The 23,194-nt window shown below is 36.3% G+C and overlaps 1 protein-coding gene across 4 annotated transcripts in view; it reads right to left on the bottom strand.

The window, feature by feature from the left end:
- The window catches only part of STS (steroid sulfatase), a 105,391-nt gene that overhangs the window by 67,128 nt on the left and 15,069 nt on the right, over positions 1 to 23,194 (bottom strand). For all 4 annotated transcript variants that reach the window (XM_027639416.1, XM_027639394.1, XM_027639399.1 and 1 more), the window contains 4 exons: positions 13,814 to 13,966; positions 11,980 to 12,101; positions 9,212 to 9,334; positions 3,148 to 3,571 (listed from right to left, as the gene is read on the bottom strand). In XM_027639416.1, coding sequence (XP_027495217.1) covers positions 3,148 to 3,571; positions 9,212 to 9,334; positions 11,980 to 12,101; positions 13,814 to 13,966 — 822 coding nt within the window. The remainder of the gene's footprint in view (positions 1 to 3,147; positions 3,572 to 9,211; positions 9,335 to 11,979; positions 12,102 to 13,813; positions 13,967 to 23,194) is intronic.

Genomic DNA, 23,194 nt, shown 5'->3' on the forward strand with positions numbered 1-23,194 from the left:
CTTGAATTCTTAAATTCAGGATTGTTTGCATTCTGGTATACTTGTGCACAAGAATTACTTATGTACACGACTGAGCTTGCTATTCACTGTATCATCTAAAGAAAAGGAGACTGTATGACAAATTGAATATTCTAACATGTGACTAAGGGGCTGAAAGAACTGGAACGATAAGAATGCTGTCGAGCAACTGTGGCTTCCCAAAACCTTGTGGCCCTTCATTTATGAGTGCCAGATGTCTGCATGCTGTTGAAACCTGGTTGACTCTTCATGGCCATTCACCAACATATCGCCAAAGTCAGTAGACTAGTCATAAAAGCAATGGTCTAATGGTGCCCTGGAGTTGACAGGTGTGAACTATATAATGTCAGAACCAGTGTGTCAAAGCAAATATTGGTTTTGTTGCTCTCACTAATATATGGGACAGATCAGTTCAGTGATTATTAATCTAATTACTTCTATCCCCAGGAGCAAGGTTTATGGTCATATACTTTGCATGTGAATTCACTAAAGGGCACAGTTAAGATTGCTCAAATGCCCTAATTGCTTCTCAATACCTTAATGTGCTTGGATATTCTCTAATTTAACAATGACTCTGAAGAGTCTGGGTTATAATTCTCACTATAATTGTATCAGTCCTGTAACAAAGTTTGTTGTAAATTACGAATATATGCTATTAACCTTGACTTCAATTTAACATCACTGTTGTCTGGAAACTACATCAAGATTTGGGGCCAAGTGCTCAGCTGATGTAAAGCCACTTACCTCCGGCCGAGTCAGCAAAGCTGTGCTGACTTAGATTATATGTTATTTTTCCATCTCTAAACACTGGGCTCAAATAATGACACTAAGCTATACAATAACAGCGTGCACGTTACACATATTAATAAAGTTAAAAGAGTTACTGGTTTTCTACCATTGATTGTCCATCTTGAACTCACCTGTTTTGGGGCAACCATTTTATTGTCATGGCATTGAAATCAATGAAACATTCATAGATACCCAAAACAATATCACTACAGGCACATTATATACTTGTAAATAATGGTAGAATATACCAACATATAGTTAATGTACTCAAGAGTCTTTTAAAATCACCAAATGCTTGGTCACTAAGCAAATAACCTTTCAACAATTTTCAATGTGTATGTTTGTTTTTGTAGCAAACAAAGTACTTCACAGTTAAATGTAGTTGAGAAGGCATCTTTATCACTATTGCCAAGAGGAAATAAAGATGTTTTAGTTTATTTATAAATACTGATGAGAATGTTGATTGTTGGGAAAACTTACTCACTTAAAGAAATTTGATATAAAAACACTTTTATTTTGGTATGATGAGTAGAGATGGCCACAGCAAATCATAATGATAGAAATGACAAAAAAATTGCAGTATAAGATCAAGATTTTAGTTAAACATTTTTTCTGGCTAACAGCTAGAAACAGCTGCTGCATGCAGTCACTCAGTCTAGAAAATTTAGCCTCTGACTCTTTGGTATATGTTTTCATCCAGCAATGACACTATGTGAATGTATTCACAGTAATTAATGGTACATACTTTAAGAATAATAATTCAGGGACTTTTATGTCTTAGAATATATTTTTACTTTGATTTAGTATTTTTAAAAATGCTTTAACCTGTATCAAAAGGGATCAAGAAAAATACTTTCACATATCTTTTCAAGAAGTTAAATTGATGACATTTTTTTTCTCCAAATATATTGATATATATTTCCAAATATACAAATGTATATTTTTATGACTTCATCCCATTAGAAGCCCTGTGGTGACAGCTATGGTAAAGTAGCTAACTTAGAAAAAATGAATAATGACTTAGGATGTTTTTGTACATCCAATGTTTAGGTGGCCCAATGTGCTGGCTATTAAAAAAAAAATTGTTTTCAAAAAAAACATTTGTTTCACAGAATCACAGAATGTGTAAGGTTGGAAGGGATCTGGTAAAACCCTCCTGGTCAGGCAGGGTCATCCTAGAGCACATGGCACAGGATCTCTAGCACAATCTCTCTGGGCAACTTGTTCCAGTGTTTGGTAACCTGCACAGTGAAGTTCTTCCTCATATTCAGGTGGCAATTCCTGTGCATCAGTTTCTGCCTGTTGCCTTTTGTCCTTTTGCTCGGCACTACCAAGAAGAACCTGGCTCCATCCTCTTGGCAACCTCCCTTCAGATATTTACATAGATTGATGTGGTTCCCTCTCAGTTGTCTCTTCTTGAGGCTGAACAGGCCCAGTTCCCTCAGCCTTTCCTCATAAGAGATGCTCCTGTCCCTAATCACCTTTTAGCTGTCTGCTGGACCTGTTCCACGAGCTCCACCTCTCTCTTGTGCTGAGGAGCCCAGAACTGGAGACAGTAGTCCAGATGTGGCCTCACTAGGACTGAGTAGAGGGGCAGGATCACCTCCATCTACCTGCTGGCAGTGCTCTTCCTAACACAGCCCAGGATCCCATTGGCCTTCCTGGTCAGTAGGACACACTTCTGGCTCATGGACAGCTTGCTGTCCCCACCAGGACCCCCAGGTCCTTCTCTGCAGAGCTGCTTTCCAGCAAGTCAGCCACCAGTTTGTATTGGTGCTGGGAGTTATTCTTCCCCAGGTAAAGAGCCCTGCAGCCTAATTTCTGTGAATCAAATCTTTTCAACATTAATCTGCCATAAAAGTGGAGGCATATAAAGTGCCAGTATCTTTAAAAATTTGTCTTATGAATGCCTTTTAATGGTTGCATCAAGTCAATGAAAAAGTTTCCCATTCCAGAAAAGTCACAGATTATGACTCTCTACTGTGTTTTCACATAATTAAGTCACACCGCAAAAGATTTTCCAGATTCCAAGTTAAAGGAAATTCTTAATAATGAAAGTCCTAAAAAAAATTGACAACTTTTGGAAAAAAATTCTTAAGTATGTAAACATAAACAATTTTAAAATTTTATAGAGGAATTAATTATATAACTGATAGAAAAACCCCAAACAGTCACTTTCAATAAGAAGATTAACTTCGGTCATCTTTTAAAGGAAAAAATTATGATGATTATATATAATGACATATTCCTCATGCCCACAAGCTCATATTTTTTCCAGTTTTTAGAAGCATCATCATTGTGAAATGGTAACACTGACTTATAACACAGTTGGAAACCTACCTTCCAATAAACTGCATGGCTTCCTTTGTCAGCCTCTGAGTAAGGTTCTCATAGGACAGTGGTTGCTGGATAATCTGATGATTCCTCATTAAGAAGCAGTTTAAGTGTCGAAAATGATAGAAGAAAAATATCAAAACCACAAGTGAAATTGTGATTATTAACAAGCAGTAACAGAATGCTTGGAAAGGTACATTGAGGAGGCCAATGTACCGCGCTATCGCCAAAGAGACAAGGGTGATTCCAGCGATTTGGATTGGGATGATAAGGGCTTTGTGAACCCCTTTTAAAAATACGCTGCCTTGGCCAGGTTTGCAGTCTCTAAAATTGGTCACAGTAAGCCCATAAAAGTAATCAAATCCATGACTGAGGGGGTGGTGACAGAAGTCATTACTGCTTTCACAGTTCATCCCAAGATGCCACTTTCCTACAAAGAGAGAAGGAAAGGGAGTATTTTTGTAGTTAAATCATCAAACTTAGTTTTAATGTGCACTATCCAAAACATGAAACTGTCACTGTCTGACTGCTATCCCCCTGCCACCAGCATCTATTGTGTGGATCCCTATTTTCTATGTAAACTTTCTTTATGCCTTCATCAAAGATTTTGTTTTATGTCTGCCTATTCATCTTAGTTAGAAATAGGTTTAGCAGAGCTGCTGCTGAAGAACATTAAATTTTGAGTGGGCTAGCAGGTCACTGAAGAGCAAGAGTCCTAGCGGACAGTTAACTTTGGAAATGAAGCCTTTGTGCATGTGTAGTTGTTATAAAAAAATACTATTTTGTAGCAGCTACTGATTGAACAGGAAGAGCCAATACAGAGTTAAAAAATATCTTCTCTGAAATTTTTCTAGCAAATGATTTGAATAGTTGAAAAAAAAAGAGAAAAGAAGAAGAAAACTGTAACAAATAGGAAATAAATCAAGAATAGGAAAATTACCAAAGCATTTATTATTTAAATGATTGCAAAAATCTCTGAAATTGTCAATCTCCCTCACAATATACACAGATATATAAGGTGAGGGTGATTATTTTGCATCTTTTTATTTTATATATATAAATAAAAAGCCAAACAACAGTAAGAAGTAAATTGCTGCCAAATACTAGCTCTCACATCATTTTGTCTCACTAGGAAATCACTCTAATTCTGCAATAACATTGGACACTGACTGACACAAGAAACCAGTGAGCCTGATTTGCATTATAGTAGTACAATTTATGTTCATGCTGATTACAGTAAGTATCTAGATAATACATTCTATGACTCAGGTATAACCTCTTACCATATGCTTATGCATTGCTTAGCATAACAGATCTAACTGTTTGGAAGCTGTTATTTGAATTCAAATGCATAATTATTAAAAAAACCCCAAAATTCAGTTAAGCCTGTTGAGATAGATTGAGCATAGAGCTATGCTCTTTACTCTCAGCCAGAAAATGTATTGAATATTTTAAAAAATATGCTGGCCTTGAAAAAACAGATAACATTATATATTTCTGGGCCACACTATTTATTTTTCTGAATCAAATATGTAAACATGACCAGCATAATTTTGGGGTTGTCTTAAAAGAAATAAACAAGAAAACCTGAAAAACCAGTAAGTCCTAATTCCCATAACTTAGCCCAAAGAAATCTGAAATATTTGTTCTACAGGCTTCAGAATACACATGGCAGAAAGTACAAAAAAGGAAAAAAAAATCATACATAGAATTTTCCCCTTTTCCAAACCATCCCAGCTTTTACACATCTGTAAGAAAGAGTGCTGATGCAGACAGTCCTGAACATCTTCTGTTGGGTCTAGAGAACTGCATATTCATTCTATACTTCTTCCCTTGGCAATGACAAATGCAGGTACTGCAATACCAAAGAGGGTGAAGATGGGGATCGGTTCTGCTTTATTTTAAATAGTACCTAGCAAATGGACTGGGTGTTGCTATTTCTCTTCCACAAATAACAGAATGGAGGTATAGGATGAGAATGTCATGTGCTTAAGTTCATCTGCCAGCAAAGGTGTAAAAAAGTAACACAGAAATTTGACTCTGAGTGTTTAGTTGAGTCCAGTTCTCCTCATACATCTCTCGACAGTATAAAGTTAGAAATATCTTCTGTATATCATCAAAGCAGGTATAAAACATTTTCAGGTCTGCTTATGTGCCAGTGAAATTAAGGCCTCTACAGCTCTTTCATCCAATCAGAATTTCTCCCTGTCAGATGGTTCCTCACCTGACGTGTTATTCTGCTTTCTGTGGGCAGAATGGCTCGTCACTACTTTTGACATGGCTCAGTAAAAATTACCACGGTCAATTAAAAAAAAGAGCAGAGCAAACCACTGTACTGACATTTTAGATATTATAATGACACTATAAAAGGCTAGATAAGGCTGGAACTCTGATTTTCATTCCCAGTGTATAAAGACAGATTTTTGAAAAGAAATGCTTCAATGTTTTCTCTTAGTTTTACATGTCTGTCTTCATGGAATAATCATAAAGCCAGACATGTAACAAGGTGAGCATGAAAAAACTCTCATCAAGTTAGATAACTGAATTAATGGTAGAGCCTAATGATCATGAATATTAATGACCTTCAAGCTTTAATTTTTCATTTTTTGCTGTTATATGTCAATCTCAAAGCACCTTTAATTCAGTAAAAAACTCAAATTAAATACACCTTCAAGGTCATTTATTATGATATAGAGGTTTTTTTTAAATGGGATCTCAATAAAACTAGATACTGCAAGCCAGGATAAAAGAATCTTGCAATAACAAATTAGGACAAGGTAAAATATAGGTCCTATTTTTATCAAAAGGGTTTTAGCAAGCACAACAAATTGTTCAATGTCAGGTTGAACTTGGGCCTCAAAAAGAGATTTGTTCAGAAGCAACTGAAGCCAAACAAAGTAGAGAGCAGGTTAGTGGGAAAAGCAACAGAAGCTCTGGTTCAAATTACATCGGCAGCTGTGATGGAACGACACAATTGCCGTTCTCAAATGGCTGATGAGGTAGAAGGTTTTGATAGATCCTGCACTACTCTGAAAAAGCAAGTGATGACTGGGTCATGTTTTGTTTCATTCCTTGTGACAATAACCCCTGCCTTGAGCTAGTGCTTCAACATATTACTGTAATGTGCTTTACAGACTGAGGCCCTTCTGAATCTGAGAGCAGCGCAAAATGCTCTCATCTCTTTGCCAAGTGATGCTTCACAGGATGGACACTTCACACAAGCATCATAAGCATTTCAGTAGATTCTACCAAGCTTTTGAGTGAAATTTATGCTTTTAATTGTAAATTACAAGTACCTCAATAATTTGAGACTTAGGCATTTTTCCTTCTCCATCAGCCACAATCACGATTTCTGCAGAGCAAAAGCTATGCAATGAAAGGCAAGTAGAAATGTGAGACAAGTATTATTCAGCCAAGAAACTTCACTCAGAACTCAGTTTTTCAGAACCCAGAATCCCGGGGATACTACAAAAATCCATGTTTCCCGTCTTTTTTTCCCCTCAGTTGAAAAGTGAGCAATCTGAAGACTGTATTGTATATAATGACATATTTCTTTTGGAATGATTTTATTTTTCAGATAAATGACAAGAAGTAAGATGTGGAACAAGATGCAAACAGAAATATTTTATGTGCTCAAAGAAATATATTTATATCAATAATAATAAAAAGTGTATGTGCAATATGCTATTACCATGGTCAGATTTTAAGCTGTTTTATGAATAACTACTGCATTAATCCCAATCTCTAGAATCAGTCAATCTTGGATTGGACACCTTACTACTGTAATGTGTCCAAATATTACATCACCTCATTCTGGAATAAAGAAACAAGTACCAGTTATCAATTAGTTTTTCAACTTTGGAGATAAGCTACATAGGTAGATTTTAAACTTCTCTGGATAGCAAACAACATACTGGATAAAAATAGTGAGGAAAAATTAACCTCTTACTCAACTGTAATTGATCACAGTAATAATTAAAATAATACTTATCTAAGTGGAATTTTTGCATTATGAATAGCTATTTCCTGTAAAACATCATCATTTCTTTCTACCGTTGAAATATCACATATTCTATGCATCTGCTCTTTCTTATAAAAGTTGAGTTTTTTGCAGATCTGATTTGTGTCTTCCTAACAGATGTATTGGATGTCACCTTCTTTGTGTCACAGGGGAAAACAATGAGGTAGAAAAGTGTATACACAGAGTAGATTTATAGCCAAAATATATTTCGGGATGTATCAAGCAAAAGGAAGTATATATTCAGAGGAGCAAAAAATATAAAAAGAAGCAAAAATGCATTTAGGGAAGAGAAAAATGTCCTTAGAGAATAAAGCAGAGAGCAACTTGGGAGAAGGAAAAAAAAAAAGAAGTGACATTACAGGTTTGAGGAACTGAAAGGCTTAAAATTACCCTTATGCCAATCCATCACTGGTGCAGGATTTGACAATAATTTGTTTGGGAACTGCTGAGTTAGACTGAACCTAGCAAAGACTCCCTGACCCAGACCAATATGATGTGGTAAGAACACCAGCAGAGGCAGAAAATGGGCTGACTGGGAATCAGACTCTGTCTACCTACTCTTCAAATCTACATAATTTTTCTTTTTTTCATTTACATATGATTTATCCCTAATTTTAATGCACTTCTTGATTTTTGGAAACCTTCATTATACTCTAAGGATATGGTGATATTACATTTTATGGTCTTATAGCTATCATTCAGGCCACTTGGAAGAACTGTTCATTAAGTATCATGGAGATAACTTCTGGAGATCTAAGTGGCAAGCTGTCATGTTGCAGTGAAAGTAGTTAAAAAAAGAACATTAAGTAGGTCAGCTCCAGAAAATGAGTTATATTACAGTTTTTGTTACAAACAGAAAAAAACCCAGCCTTTAATTGAATATGGAGCAACAGGAATTAACTCCATGAGGAATATGACAAATTATGAATGGCTTTTTTGCACTATGATTCAAATACACCTGCACTAAATATACTTTTGATAAGATTTTCTGGTTTTCTTGTTTATTTCTGTCAGGACATCATGGTATTTTATCCTTTATAAGAGTGGGATATAGCTAAGTAGGATTTTTAGTTAGGAACACTAAATAAAGTTAGGTTTGTCTACATAATACAGATATTTTTTGAACAGTGGTGTGAATTGTTAGCCTTGCTAAACAGCCTGATTTTTTAAACAAAAATCACTCCCCAAATTGCAAGTTTCTGTTTAAAAATCAATTTAAAAAATCAAATTGGATGCATCCTTCATCTAAATTAATTTAGTAATTCCAGTATTATGTTCTCTGAACAATGATTCCCTGGCAATTCCAGTACAGAAATACATTATGTAATACAAGTTGTAGTCTAAAATATAAGCAGTCTGGAATAAGTAATTGGTCAAATTAAAAAAAAAAAAGGACTAATCTTTAATTTTATACTTTTAGGATATTAATTCCAATTCTATTTAAAATTCACCTAGTGGGATCCCTTTGCCCATCACTGGATATTTATGCTGCAGTTAATTGTCTAAACTGTCTTTACAATGAGAGAGAAATACATTTTCACATTACATTTCTACTACAGGATAAGAAAACTTTCCTAGAAATGCCCTTTTCTGGCTGATGACTAAGAAAAGAATCTAGGCAGTTATTCCAGGTAAAACACTGTCTACTTTATGGATATTTATAAACTGGTGAAATGAATTGTACCACTGTTCTGACTTGTACCCTGTGATCAACCCCTTATTGTGATCAATCCCTCTGTTGTAATCAAATTCCTATTTATACTGAAAATTTTTCAAGAGTTTGACTAATTTTCAGTTTGTTCATCATGTTTCTCCAGTACCTTGCACAGTGAGGCTATAACTACACAAGTGAATTAGACATACTTATCAGATTAGTGTTTCACATAGGCATGGGAATGTGCTCAGCTTTGTGTCAGAAAAATAAATTCATTATGCTGTGGGAGAAAAATGCTTAATGCAAACCCTTAATAGTCTATATAAGAAGTTAATGTTCTTTTGATTTAAGTGAATGTAAAATAGTGTTGCACATGTGTTGTTGCACAATTTTACCTATTAGAGCGGTTGCATAACCCTTCTGTTTCAGGAGTTTGGAAAAAGTTATTTCTTCAGAAGGAAGTCCCCCAGAAGAGGCAGAAAATAAGAAGACACCAACTCGTGAGAAGGCAGCCATTCCTAAATACAATGAAAATTAATGAGACCTGGATAATATGGAGAAACTATTTCCATTCATTCTTTCTGCACGCGCTTTTTTGCTTCAGGGGGTATCACTTAAATGACACATTAAAACCAGACATTAAATATTGCAAGTGGCTGATACAATCATCCATTTAGCTCGGTGAGGTCTTCTCTGTATTGACATCAGAAATTGAGAAGTTTAAAAAAAAAGTCTCTGCTTATAACCATAGGGTCAGACACGACACAAACAGCTGCACATCCTTCTGTAGATGTTCTAAGGTTTTTTCAGCAAACCTGAAAAAAGTTGAGCTTGAATAATTTATTTTTCTTGTACATGGGGTAGGAATGGAACTGAGGACTGAGATCATTCCCAAGTTCTACTCTCCAAATTTCCACTTTCTTCATACATGGTTTTCTATAAGCCTTAAAGGTTATTTAAGAGAAGGTACATTGAAATAAGGCAGCCTTACTACTGGGTATGTAAATATCATGAGGTCAAAAGAGCGAGAAAGAATCTAATTCCGGAAATAGAGCAGCCAGGGCTCTCAGCATTGATGGGAGAGGACCAGCAGTCCAGTGGCACGAAGACACATGATTCAATGCATTCAGAGTGCACTAAAAGAGCATCAGGTATCGGCTAACAAGACAACATCTAAATAAGGCACAGTAATTTCTATATACTGAGAGTCTGAGGAACACAAATGAGCTTATAAACTACTCTCAGGATGAGGAACTTGAGAGCTCAGGTTCATGAAAATTAGATTACTGGGATTCCAGATGAGAGCTGGCTCTGAAAATAGACAGACAGAACAGAGAATATCTATGCAAATCTGTGCAGATGTATCTTCAGGAAGTCTAAATTATGCAACTGGATGATTGCAGTGCCCAAATTACATGATTGATGTAGACAACGAGAATCTTCACTCAGGTATCCCTTGTGGTTACATGAGAAAAAGACTTGTTAGACTGGTTTATCAAAGACAGCTCAAATTACCCTTCATATGTTGACTTCAGTTTTTTACCCCAGTTATTTTTGTTGATTAACAGTTTAGTTTTAGTCATATATATATATTATTTATTTATATTTAATTTTATGTATTAAAGCTCTTGTAATGGAAATCAGTGTAATTCCCTTAAGCTACAGAAATGAAAGTACAGACTTATGTTTGGGGTTTTTTTTCATCATCACCTTTCTCTGAGTTTGTGTCTCATCAAATACTGCATTTTGGAATCTTTTTCTTCAGCTCTATTAGCAGGAGTTTTAAATTTATAACATTTTTTTCCACATCATGATTCTACTGCCTTGTGTAATAATCCTTTACTAGGTCTTCAGTGATATTTGGAAGCACTCCATATTTAGCCATTTTGTAATTTAACTAAGAAAAAGTTCAATTTTTGCACCTACATAGAAATGATCAGTGAAGAAAAAAATCATAATTTTTCAGAATTAAGAACATTTTTCAAAAATAAGAACAAGAATCATAATGGAAAGTGACCTGTTACTTTACCTACAGTAAATATTAATAGCAATATAGCTGTAATAGGTATATGAAATTTTCCTTTGCAGCTGAATGTAATGGAAAATTTAGCAAGTTATATTAGCTGGTACTTTTGCAAAAGCTTGTTACTTGATTTGAATGAGCATGAACGTATCAAGTAGGCTCCAGAGTCTTGCTTTGCTTTCATTCCCAGAAGCAAGGACAGGATGTTTTATCACTAATGAACAAGTGATCTGATTAATGTATAATGATCCTTGCTAAAAATGATGTTAAGGGAATGTTAAAGTTGCATGGCTAAGCACTGAGAGGCTCAGTCCCAGCACACTAAAATAAACAGACTAGATCTTCACTGGCTCAAATGGGCTTTGGATCAGGTATTTGAAAAGTAAGAAAAATTAAATGCATGTATTCATAAGATCCTTAACACTGTATATTGGTAGATATAGAACAAAAATATGTAAAAAGAAGGGAGATTTTTTGCTTTCCTCTTCCCAGTCTTAAGGGCAACTTGAACACCTTAATGAGCTGTCCTGCCCCCAACCTTTCACCTGCCAAAACAACAAGAAAACAAAAAAAACCCCAAAAGGTAAACCCAACAATTTGTCTAAACCAAAAGGTTTTGTAGAAATTGAAATGTCTGAGTGGAAGCATTTACATGGGGTTCTTCCGTTGCATCTTTCTAGATGCATCTCTGTGATGTCCAGCACTTGGGCTGCCCACCAACATACTGGGAGCAGCCTGAATGCAACTAGGGAGGCAGGTAAAGAGAGAATTGAATAGTGGTCATTGAATACTGGAGGAAGTTGATGGATTTTGCGGACAGATGGACTGCTCCTTACATTAAATAACCACAGTCAAATCTTTTTCTCGGTATTTAAACAAAAAAATATTTTACTCACTAAAAAGACTTTATTTTTGTGTCAACTCTTCTCAAATGCATAAATTTGCCATATATATGAAATATTTCAAAAGTAAACCAACTCTTGATGAGTTTGATCAGTAAGTGGAAAGACTGATCATTTATCCTCACCTAACTTGGTAATGATAAAGATATCAAGAAAGGTCAGACAAAAAAAAACCTGCATAGAGTTTACTGTAAATAAAATATGATATTTATATATAAATAAAGTAATGGAGTTTTACCTGATCTTATAGGATATCTCCCTGTCAGGAAAGCTGCCCTGCTTGGAGTACAAAGTGGGGCTGCTGCTATATGCTGAGTAAGTGTCACTCCTTCCTCTGCTAGCCTGTCAATATTAGGGGTTCTGGAGAAACATAAGCAGGACAAAAAAAAGAATACACAAAAATTATTATTTGGAAACAGTTATGGTAAGATCAAGAAGATCAAGGCATCTGAGGCAAGAACTATTAAGGATATCAAGTTAAGACTTACTGTATGTAAATTATCAAAACCATGATGGGGTTGCAGTTCTAAATACTATCATGTCAAATATTTTTACATTAGGTGTCAACACCGAACTGAGACACTGTGCCACTATGCCAAAAATCTTTTTTCCCACTTTCATCTACTCTTCATGGCCAATACTAAATTGTTACACCTAGACATATTGCATTGCAACCCTTTTTAATGGATTCCTTGACCCAGAACTGTAATTTTGCAACCTTTCTGCTTCAGCAATGGGGAAAAACAGAGACTGGAGAAAGGTTGTGCTTCCTTACTCCCTACTTGGTGTCACGTCTGCCTCTCCCCAGTAAAAGGTTTTGGGGATAGGGATAATGTTGTATGGTGCTATCAGTTAATAGAGGAGATTCAAAAAATTACAACTCTGCGTTACACTCTGTATTAATGGTATCTACATGTCTGACATGATTACGTTTGCAATTTTAGAGCCAGGGGCACAACCAAGTTCCCATATCTGCCTGGGAAACCTGTCTGTGACCTGGCTCATCATGCAGATGAAAATTGGTTCCTGCAGGAAGAAATCCTGTGTCCTTGGTTCTACAGATAAAAATTACTAATGCAGACTGGCCAGGAGCTGCAGCATGCTCTAATAGCTCTCTGACCCAGGAGATTAATGACCATGACCTCAAGGCATACTAGTGCTCCCATCATCTAAGTCTGAATAGTCAGAAACATTAATTTTCCAACTGATTTATTTGCTATCAGTAACATCACCTACTAATAACAACCAGTATGATGAAATTTCTTCATATTCCAAAGATCTAATTCTGAATTCTCACAGCAGAGAACATAGATCTTGGAGTCATTCTAGTCCCTGTGATGGGAGTGATTCAAGCATCAGTATTATACACAATTGTTTCCTGTTTAAAACTAGAATCTGTAACTTTATTTTCTTTTTTCAGTTATGAGGAGGTTTTACTTCTAACTAACATCAGCATGAACAAGAGCATTTAACATTTGATAGGACAGTGCTTTTAGTCTGAATGTTTTATTTAACTTTGCCAAAGCCTTTGCACCACAAACAAAATGACTAGTTACCACTTTCTCTGTTTACAAAATCAGCACACCTAAGCTGGTAATAAGGAACATTCTGTGGAACATTGCTGCATTATTCAGGCATATTAACATTTGTTTTAATGAATATATTGATTACTGTATGAAGATAAATTAATGAAAAACATTTACAATTGGTTAACAACAAGCTTGTCTCAAATCATGAGTGTTTCAAAATATGCTTAATTCATCGTACCTGTGTCATGTATATTTTAAAAGAAAACTGGTGACTATACTTTGCTTCCCTAGAGCTACCCTTATTTGGTTGGTTGCTCAATTCTCTGTTTATAATGCAACTTTTCAGCAGGATAAACACATCAGATAAGTCTTTTGTCAAGAAAAGAAAACAAAGATTGAATATGTTATTCTCTGGAAAAATTATTAACTTTGATTACTTATAAAAAGCCTAATCAAATCTCTAAATGTTCTGGCATTTTTAACTTTGAAAATCCATAGAAAAACTAAATATAAACCTGTGACTACCCTAAATTATCAACATACCTTAAGGTTTTGTTCCCATAACATCCAAGGTCTCCAATACCAAGATCATCAGCCATCAGCAAAATGATATTGGGATTTGAAGCACTGTGTGTTTTGACACTGTTTACAGCACACTGACAAATTATTAGAAGTAAAAGGGGTCCCATCTTCTTCCTGGTGTGTAAGAAAAGGTGGAAAATATAATAAATAGACACCTTTAAAAAAAATTATTTTTAATCTAATTTTGTCCTATTTTTGACCTTTGTATAGCAAAAGACAAAAAGAAAGATTGCGGTTTTTTTTTTTTTCTCGGGGTTTTCTTTAACATTTTTTATTTCATAGTTCTTAAAATAAAAATGCATCTTTTAGTACATAGTTAATTTTTCCTTCTACCTCTTTACACAGATGAAACCTTTAAATAAAGCTACAACCTCAGTGACAATCTTGCATACACAGATGCACTGTACAGCAATAAATCATAACAGCAAGCAAACCTTGGGTTTTCTTGTCATTTTTGTGGGGGGTTTTCTAGGTCCAAATATGATTTGAGGAACACAGACCCTGAAATCACTTAGGACCTAAATTTCCAAGGCTCATTGCAGAAAAAGTTAATCAATTCTGCTACTGAAGTAAATGACTGAATTTCTATTCAACAGTAAGAATGTCTAAGAAAAAGCTCTTCACAAACATTTTAAGTATTAGAGTCTATAGCAAAATCATGTGAAAATATTTGATATCATATCACAATGTTCTATAAACAATAGTCATGCTATATCCAACCTAAAACAGGAAGAAGAATGTATTGTACACAGTACAACATACCATTATACGCTTTTATGATAAAAGCAGAGTATTTGCAGATGTGCATGCTCTGAATACTACTTTACCTCAAGAGGGACTTGTCATATCTCTGTTTTAAACTGCATTGACTATGCCCTGTCTGAAACTGAGTGCCTGTAGGTTGTAATGGACCATGCCAGATACACACATCAAAAAGAACAAACTCTGTTTCTCTCTCTCTTTTGTGTCTGCTAAAACTCCCATCTTTTCTGGATGTAGGCAGCCTTTTTCAAATGCAGATGAGGCATGAGTCACACCTGTACTCTGGATTATGCTGAGACAAGAAATAAAGTGGAAGAAACTAGGACTGAGGTAGAAATTTGAAAGTGAAAGAGTAGAAAAAGGAACTAGAAACAAGAATTTCCAGAGAGAATGAGGACAGCAGGTCAAGAAAAAAATCTTGTAAATCAATGAGTTATGGTAGATAAAAGTAACTGGAGAGAAGATAAAGAAGCCAGAACTGAAAGAGCTAGTACAAAAAGACGACATCAAGGGAGACAGATTCATAAATCAGTGAGGTGGGTAAAAGTAGTTGTAGAGAAGACAAAGTAGTCTGAACTAGAAGAGCTTACACTGACTTGAATAGCAAGAATAGAAGTTGAGACCCAGCTGAAATGAGAATTGCAGCCTGAAATAAGGAGAAATGGGAGAAGAATAAAGAAACTGAAATGAATAGTATCACAGTGAATAGAAAAACAAAACTGAGGAAAAGAGGTGAGAGAACTGGGAGCATTTGGGATGAAAGATCTGAGAAGTTATGATTAAGGTCAATGAAGAAAACTTAGAGGAAAGACCTTGGGAAGATAAGACTTGGGACTAACATAAGTGAGAAGAGATCAAAATAGTGGGGATCAACCCACACAGACTGGGACTTCTGATTCTCAACCGTCATTATTGGCATTCTGTCAGAAAGTATAGGTGCGAAGAGGATTTTAACTCTTTTAGTAGTTCTTCACATACAGATAAAACAGGAGTAAGTGTATTAGCTATTTTATTTTACTGCTTAAGGTATACTTTATAACTCATTCACCTCACTTTGGTGAGAACAGTTCTGGTTTAGACTTCAGCTGGCAATATCTTGTCACTGCAGCAACAGATCATTACCTGCTTTACCCCATGGGAAGCAATCTACTTCATTTCAGACATGGAAATACATACACAAACTTTGATACTAAAACACTAAGTGCATTTTTGTTGGGCGGGATGCATCTCACTACCCCTTCATCAAATAACCGTACTAATGAAGCTGTGTAATGCCTGCCATGTCACAGACTTTTAATCTGCACTGTAGATGCACCTTTCTTTCCTGTAAGGATAAACAAGAGTGATTTGCTTCCCAGATTTGCAACTAAAATCTTGATCCAATAGGACAGGAACAACCTACGGCTAGATCTCAAAGGCCAGTGGCAATGGGGATGTTGAAAAAGGAGACATACATATGTTGGTGACATTATATATAGACTTTCATGGATGTTCGCAGGACCTGCAGAAGGTAGCCGCATTTATCGTCTCCATTTCTTATTTTGCAAATCAGCCAAAAATAATGTTATTAAAAGTTGTCTCTGATACTCCTCCGCTTTGAAGATGCTGTAAACTCTCACACGCTGAGCTATTTGCCTTCAACTGATATCATGTCCCTGAAGTGAAATCAAGAAGGAAACAGGAAAAAGAAAATAATCCTAACAACTATGATTTCTCTGGTGTACTCTCTCTGCAGCAGATATTCATGTGTCTTGAAAGGATGTGCAGGGAAAGTAAGAAAAATCAGATGGATGAAATTGAGTGGAACAGACAACAGCAAAGAAACTCAAAGGAGCAAAAAGGGAATGACATGAGAAGAATGAAGCTCTGAGAATGCTGAGGGCCATCTGTGCCACACCAGGGTTTGTACTGGTGAAGAGACAGGCATGTGCAGACCTAACATGAAAATGATGACACCAAATCAGATGAAGCTTCTGCTTAACTTCGTGTTTCCTCTCTGTCCACAGACAATTCAAATGCTTAAGGAAAGAATGAAAAAAACTTGGCAAATTAATTATTTTACTAGCACACCCTTCTAGCTTTTGGCAGTTACCATTAAAGGTATTTTTGACAGGACAGCATTGTGCTGTATACCTCTCCATGGATCTTTTAATCTTCATGAATTTGCTACAGTCTATTTTGAATCAATTAACTTTTGTTTTGGTTTGTTTTTTTGCATTGAACGAATTTGATTTTTTTTTTAATTTCCACAACACTCTTTAGATGTTCCTGTAGGAGGCATCAGCTTTGAAGGCTTGTGTTTTACATTCAAGTGGCAACATTTTTCCTTTTTTTTTGCATGCAGGACGCATAAGTGCGATTTTTAACCTTTGCTTCACTTTCCCTGCGATATAATAGAACTAAAAGTAGCATCTTTCTTTTCAAGTTGGCTGCAAAGTTGAATTGGTTTAAGAGGTGCTTAATCTCCTACAACAAAAACCATATAAAAATTTGTATTTCACACACCCTATTTCAACCTATAGTACTTTAAGCACTGTATATGAACTTATAGACATGAGTACATACATACACATGTGTCAATATGCACATATATACATGTACATGGGGAAAACACACACATCTTACTTTTTCTACATATCTTCAAATTATGTTTTTGTCATTCTAACACATATTTTCTATTTGTATTAAAAACCAAAGTATAAATGTGTAAGAGTAAATGGTTGAAAATAAAAACACAGATATAATCCACTATTTCTTGATATTTGTTTGGTTGGGACTTTTTTCCACATGAAGATAACTGACTTAAGACATGGCTATCATATAATCACAGAATACCCTGAGTTGGAAGAGACCCACTAGGATCCAAGTCCAACTCCTGGCCCTGCACAGGACAGTCCCAAGAATCACACCATGTACCTGAGAGTATTATCCAAACAGTTCTTGAACTCTGGCAGGCTTGGTGCTGTGACCACTTCTCTGAGGAACCTGTTCCAGTGCCCAGTCACCCTCTGGCTGAAGAACCTTTTTCTAATATCCAGCCTAAACCTTGGGTCCTGTCACTGGTCACCACAGAGAAGAGATCAGTTCCTGCCCCTCCTCTTCCCCTCACGAGGAAGTTGTAGACTGCGACAAGGTCTCCCCTCAGTCTCCTCTTCTCCAGGCTGAACAGACCAAGTGACCTCAGCTGCTCCTCACACGGCTTCCCCTCAAGGCCCTTCACCATCTTCGTTGCCCTCCTCTGGACGCTCTCTAATGGCTTAATGTCTTTCTTATATTGCACTGCCCAAAACTGCACACAATATTCAGGTGAGGCTGTCCCAGTGCAGAGCAGAGCAGGACAATCCCCTCCCTAGACTGGCTGGCAATGCTTTGCCTGCCTGATGGCCCCCAGGACATGGTTGGCCCTCCTGGCTGTCAGGGCACTGCTGACTCATATTCAACTTGCCATCAATCAGGACCCCCAGATCGCTTTCTACAGCACTGTTCTCCAGCCTCTTGTTTCCTAGTCTATACACACAACTAGGGTTACCCATCCCAGGTACAGAATCTTGCACTTGCCCTTGTTAAATTTCATACAACTCTAATTTTTCTAAGTCTCTCTGCAGGGCCTCTCTGCCCTTGAAGGAGTCAACAGCTCCAGCCAATTTAGCATCGTTAGCAAACTTACTTGGTATACTATCCAGTCCTGCATTGTCCATGAAGATGTTGAAGAGTACAGGGCCTAAGATGGAAGCCTGTGGAACCCCACTACTGACAGGTCACCAGCCTGATGTTACCCCATTTACTATAATGCTTTGCAGCTGATCCATCAGCCAATTGCTCACCCATTGCATGACATGTTGACCCAATAGGACAGGAACAGCTGTATGCTAGATAATCTTTACCCCGTTTACTACAGGCAAATGCATCTCTTACAAGAACAACTATATGAAACTCTTTCAAACATCTCTTCCCAACTGAATCATCTCAGCATTTTTATTAAGTTTGATTAAGCAATTTATCTCTAAACTACTCTTTTAATGTAACAGAGCCCTTTGAGAAAATGCTTAATATACTTTATCCTTGAAGGTATAGTATTTTTCTGATGAAATAAGCAACATTTAAAGATATTGACCTCATTAAAAAATGCTGTGCTATCCTTAAGCACTATGCAAAAAAAAAAAAAAAAAAAGTATCTTAATTGAATGCTAGAACTCAAAAAATTTCTGTAAATTATAAAAATCACTGTAAACAAATTAAAGACAACTCTGCTCTCCACAAGATTCTGCAAAGAGAAAATTCCTCAGCTTAATGAGAAATAAAAAATAAGTTTTTAAATTTAAGAAATGGTAAAGTAATATTATATACTATTAATAATTTTCTGGTATCAGCTTAAGATTGGCTCATATCTCTCAATTAATTCCTCTCTTACAAGCCAGTAATATCTGTTACATCTTTGATGTCATAGAACTGCTTTTCTGAAATTTTCAATTAGATTTCAGTATGTATATTTAGGTAACTATGTACATAAATGAAAATCTGTATTCAATTTATTAAAAGTTGTCTCATTGTAAGACAGAAATTTCATGTAACATGAGCTGGGACAAACATCAGAACAAATAATCATGTTTCTTGTTCAAGCTTATTAATTACTGGGTCAGAATCAAATAGAGATGAAATCACAGAGCCTCTATCAGATCTAAGTTCAGTTCAGGTGTCTTTTAAAATGGTCTCTCAAGAATTTTCTAATTTTATCTCAAATAAATTACAGAACTTAATGGTAGTATTAATAAATAATAAATATTGTTTCTGGTAGCAAATTATAACCTGAGTAGAACAAAATATAATCTTTTGCGATATAATGTCATTATTTTATTTGTAATAAAACCCCTGTATAATTAGATACAGATACTAGAGAATATACTCTTTTCCCTGGTTACTGTTTCACAATATTCCTCTTGTTAGCCAAACGCTCATTAAAAAGTTGATTTTGATTATTGGTCCTGGTCAGCAACGTAATAACAGATCCTCAAGGATCAGCCTATTTGCCAGTTATGCACCATCCTGAGAAGGAAAAATCTTTCCAATTAAAAAAAAAAAGCCTATCATGAGTAATTAACTACTAGTGACTGTCCCATGTCAATTCCTGGAGACCAGATGTCTAAACAGTATTCTAAGCAATTAAAAGAAATCTTTCAGATTCAGTAAAATGTGGGAGCATGTATGAAGGATGCAAGTCCACTCTGTACAGTTCACCATTTCACAAGGACATGAAGCCTGTACCTCTCTGCATACATTTCGTGCTTAGCTTAAATGATATGGTAAATCACCATTACATGTTGACGGAACAGAAAGACGAGAGATGAGAAAGTTTTGTTTCTGAAATTTGTATCAGCTTCAGTAAACATCACATGATGCTTACTGACACGTGCAAAGCTGTTGACACACAATATTATGAAGTACCTATTTTTATGTGTATGCCTATTAGAATAAGAACTTTATAATGCTGCATTAATCAATGCAATATGATGCTGACATACTTTGAGGGCTTAGCTAACTCAGCCATGATATCTAGCTTAAGTTTTGAAAGATGTTGAGTCAGCGTTTTTCTAACATACCCAGATGATGTGTGAAATTACTATTTTTACACTATCTTTTTGAACAGTATCAAATGGACATGAGGAAGAAGAATTTAAGTGCCTAAAACTTTGTACTTCTGTGTTTATGATATGCAAGAAGATAAAGACTATACAGCTCTGCATGACTGTGAGTCTTACACATGGAATTAGCAGAAGAGTTTGGTTACGTCCATTTGAAATGCACCAAGATACAAAACACAGCTTCATATCATTAACTGGATACAGACTTTTTACCTTTGCCTTACTACAGCCAAACCAGCTTCTTTTGAGTTTCCATTCATATTCTAAGTAGTATTTCAAAAAAGTGTTTGAAAAAGAAAAAAGTTTAATTACAATTCATATTGGAATGAGACACTACACTCCACCAGTACACTGCCTTCACAGGGATAGTGCACATATCTGAAGGCTGGTATCTAAGTCCTTTTGTAAGTCTTTGTTGGGCCAGTAACACAAATAACCAACTGTTTACACTGAGTTTTATTTTTCTTCAATTTGAAAGCAGTTTCTAAACCATTTCACTGAAATGGTAGTCTTCAAACGTCTGTCAGGGAAAACATGAAACCTAACAGAAAAAAAAAAAAACAAAACCAAAAAAAACCCACCACCAAAACCTGCCTCTCTCCCAGGTTACTCATTAGCTTCCTCTGGAGTCTGCCAAGAACAAAGTTTTGGATTTTAGAACATCATATTTCTCTACCTACGATCTCTTTTCTAGTCAGAGTGGTTTACCAGAGGAAATTGCAGAGAAACAGCCAGTTAATTTTTCTTTGTGACATAAAGCTAGCAAGTAGCACATCAATAAAATGACCCAGTATGCTATGCTATTTCCAAAATGATGTTTCATTTAAAGCAAAGAGATATGGCATTTGAATTAATTTGTTCTCAAAGTGTGGAATTATTATTTTCATATTAGTTCTATTGTTATTTATATTTGTATTATGATAACACTTAAGGGCTCTCAATACAGTTGTACCAGATAGAAAAATTAGGAAAAGGTTTCATTTAGCAACTATTGATTTTATTCATGCAGAAGTTAAGTGCCTAGATGGCCCAGAGCAAACAAGTACTCAAGATGCAAACTAATCCACATGAGTTTATTCATCCCTAAATTAGCCATTTAGTTTGAGCTAATTATCTAGGCTTCCCCTCTAATTATTAGGAAGAGACAGACATCTTAGAAGGATGATTAATTTCTTCTTAAGATTGGTATGATGAAATTTTGAAGTGATGCCCATGACCTTTTCCCACAGAACAGCAAGCCTAAACACCTGGTTTAGACCAGATTTATTTAAAAGAAATAAGGTAACAGGAAATAAATCCCACCTTGATGGTGGGTTGCCTGCATGTGCTCAGCATAAAATATGAAAAAAATCCTTTGTGTAATAAACAAACGTGATATTTTTCAATTAGTATGATGTGCTCTACTAATCTTTCTGGTGTAATAGTTTCTTACTCTGTGAGTAATTCCACTGAAATCTGAGAACTAGGGACAATTCTTTGTGAGTTTTAGTTGCAAAATTTTCCTCCAAGAGATGCATTTAAGTATTTTTCTTTTCCAGGCTACACAGCAATCTGATGAATATTCCATCTTACATATTTTATTCTTTCATTACTCTAAAGCAAAAGAGATAAGAGTAATTACACCCAACAGCAAGGATTATTTTATAGGAATATGGCTAATACTCTGCATGGAGTCAGCTATAGCCAACATGTTTTTAGGTTACAATCACAAGTTTGATCAGAGAAATAAACTTTATCTCTGACATTGTTCTGACAGAATAGAAATTAAATTACAATCCCCAGTGTTACTCAAGTTGGATGATATTTCAAGGGAGCTCTTGTCAGAGGTGACCAGCCAACAGACTGTGAGCTCAGCCTGACTGTTGTTCACACTCTACTCCCTGCCTACTCTGCATATGGGCTGCCCACACAAGGCAACCAAACCAGCTTGTGACTGGCCAGTCATTGCTAGATGATTCTGTTACTTCTTTCATGAGGTTCTTGTCACAGAACTAAAACCACTTCACTTCCAGACACGTGACAAGAAAAAGTCTGCATGGGTACTGTTCAGCAATTCACATGGATAGTGAACATTTTGACTGTGTCACTACTCACATGCACAAGTATCGCATGTTCTCCTGACCCCTGTCACACCAAGGGAAATGCATTCATTCTCATCACGGAACAGTGATGCACATGCTTGTCTTGTCATTTAAGAGGTAGGAGAACAGGTAGGTCAACGTTTTGGCAGCCAGGGTGGTACTCCAGGGGAGGCTTTTGTGAGAAGAGACCAGGGGCTGCTCTGTGCTAGACACAGTCAGTGTCAGCCAGCTCTGCAATGCACTCACTGCAGGCCACAGCTGAGCCCATCAGCCAAGCCAGTGGCACCTTGGAAAAACATTTAAGAAAGGGCAAAAAATACTGGGGGCAAGGAACACAGAGAGAAGGGCTGTGGGAAGCAGAGAGAGAGGAGGAAGCAGGAACAAGAAGGTCAGAGCAGTGGGAGGTGTTCCACACTGGATCAGGTATGTGCCCAAAGGGACTGTGGCCTATGGAGCAACAAGCAGTGACAGAAGGAAAGTCAGCCAAGCACTGACTTCATCCTTGTGTGCCACCCAGTGCTTCCTCGAAGGGACTGTGCACCATGTGCAGCAGTAACGTGGTAGGAGGAGATGTTTGGAGAGAAGGTGTGAAGTGGAAACCAGGAAGGTGACAAAGAGGAATCTGAAGCTGAGCCTGGGAAAATGGGAAGAAATGTGTTTTTCCTGCAAGATTAAATATTTGTCCTTTTTTGTTGTTGTTTCCCAATACTCCAACCAATTAAAGATTTATGCTACTTAGCAATAAATTAAGTTAAAATCCCCATGGGGTTTTGCCCATGACAGTGATTTTCCTGTCTTTATTTCAACCCATCAGTTTTCTCACTCCCGTTCCTACAATTTTCTTCCTCATCTCCCTAGGG

The sequence above is a fragment of the Corapipo altera genome, unplaced genomic scaffold (genome assembly GCF_003945725.1).
Source record: "Corapipo altera isolate COAL_440 unplaced genomic scaffold, ASM394572v1 0, whole genome shotgun sequence".
Classification (NCBI taxonomy): Eukaryota; Metazoa; Chordata; class Aves; order Passeriformes; family Pipridae; genus Corapipo; species Corapipo altera.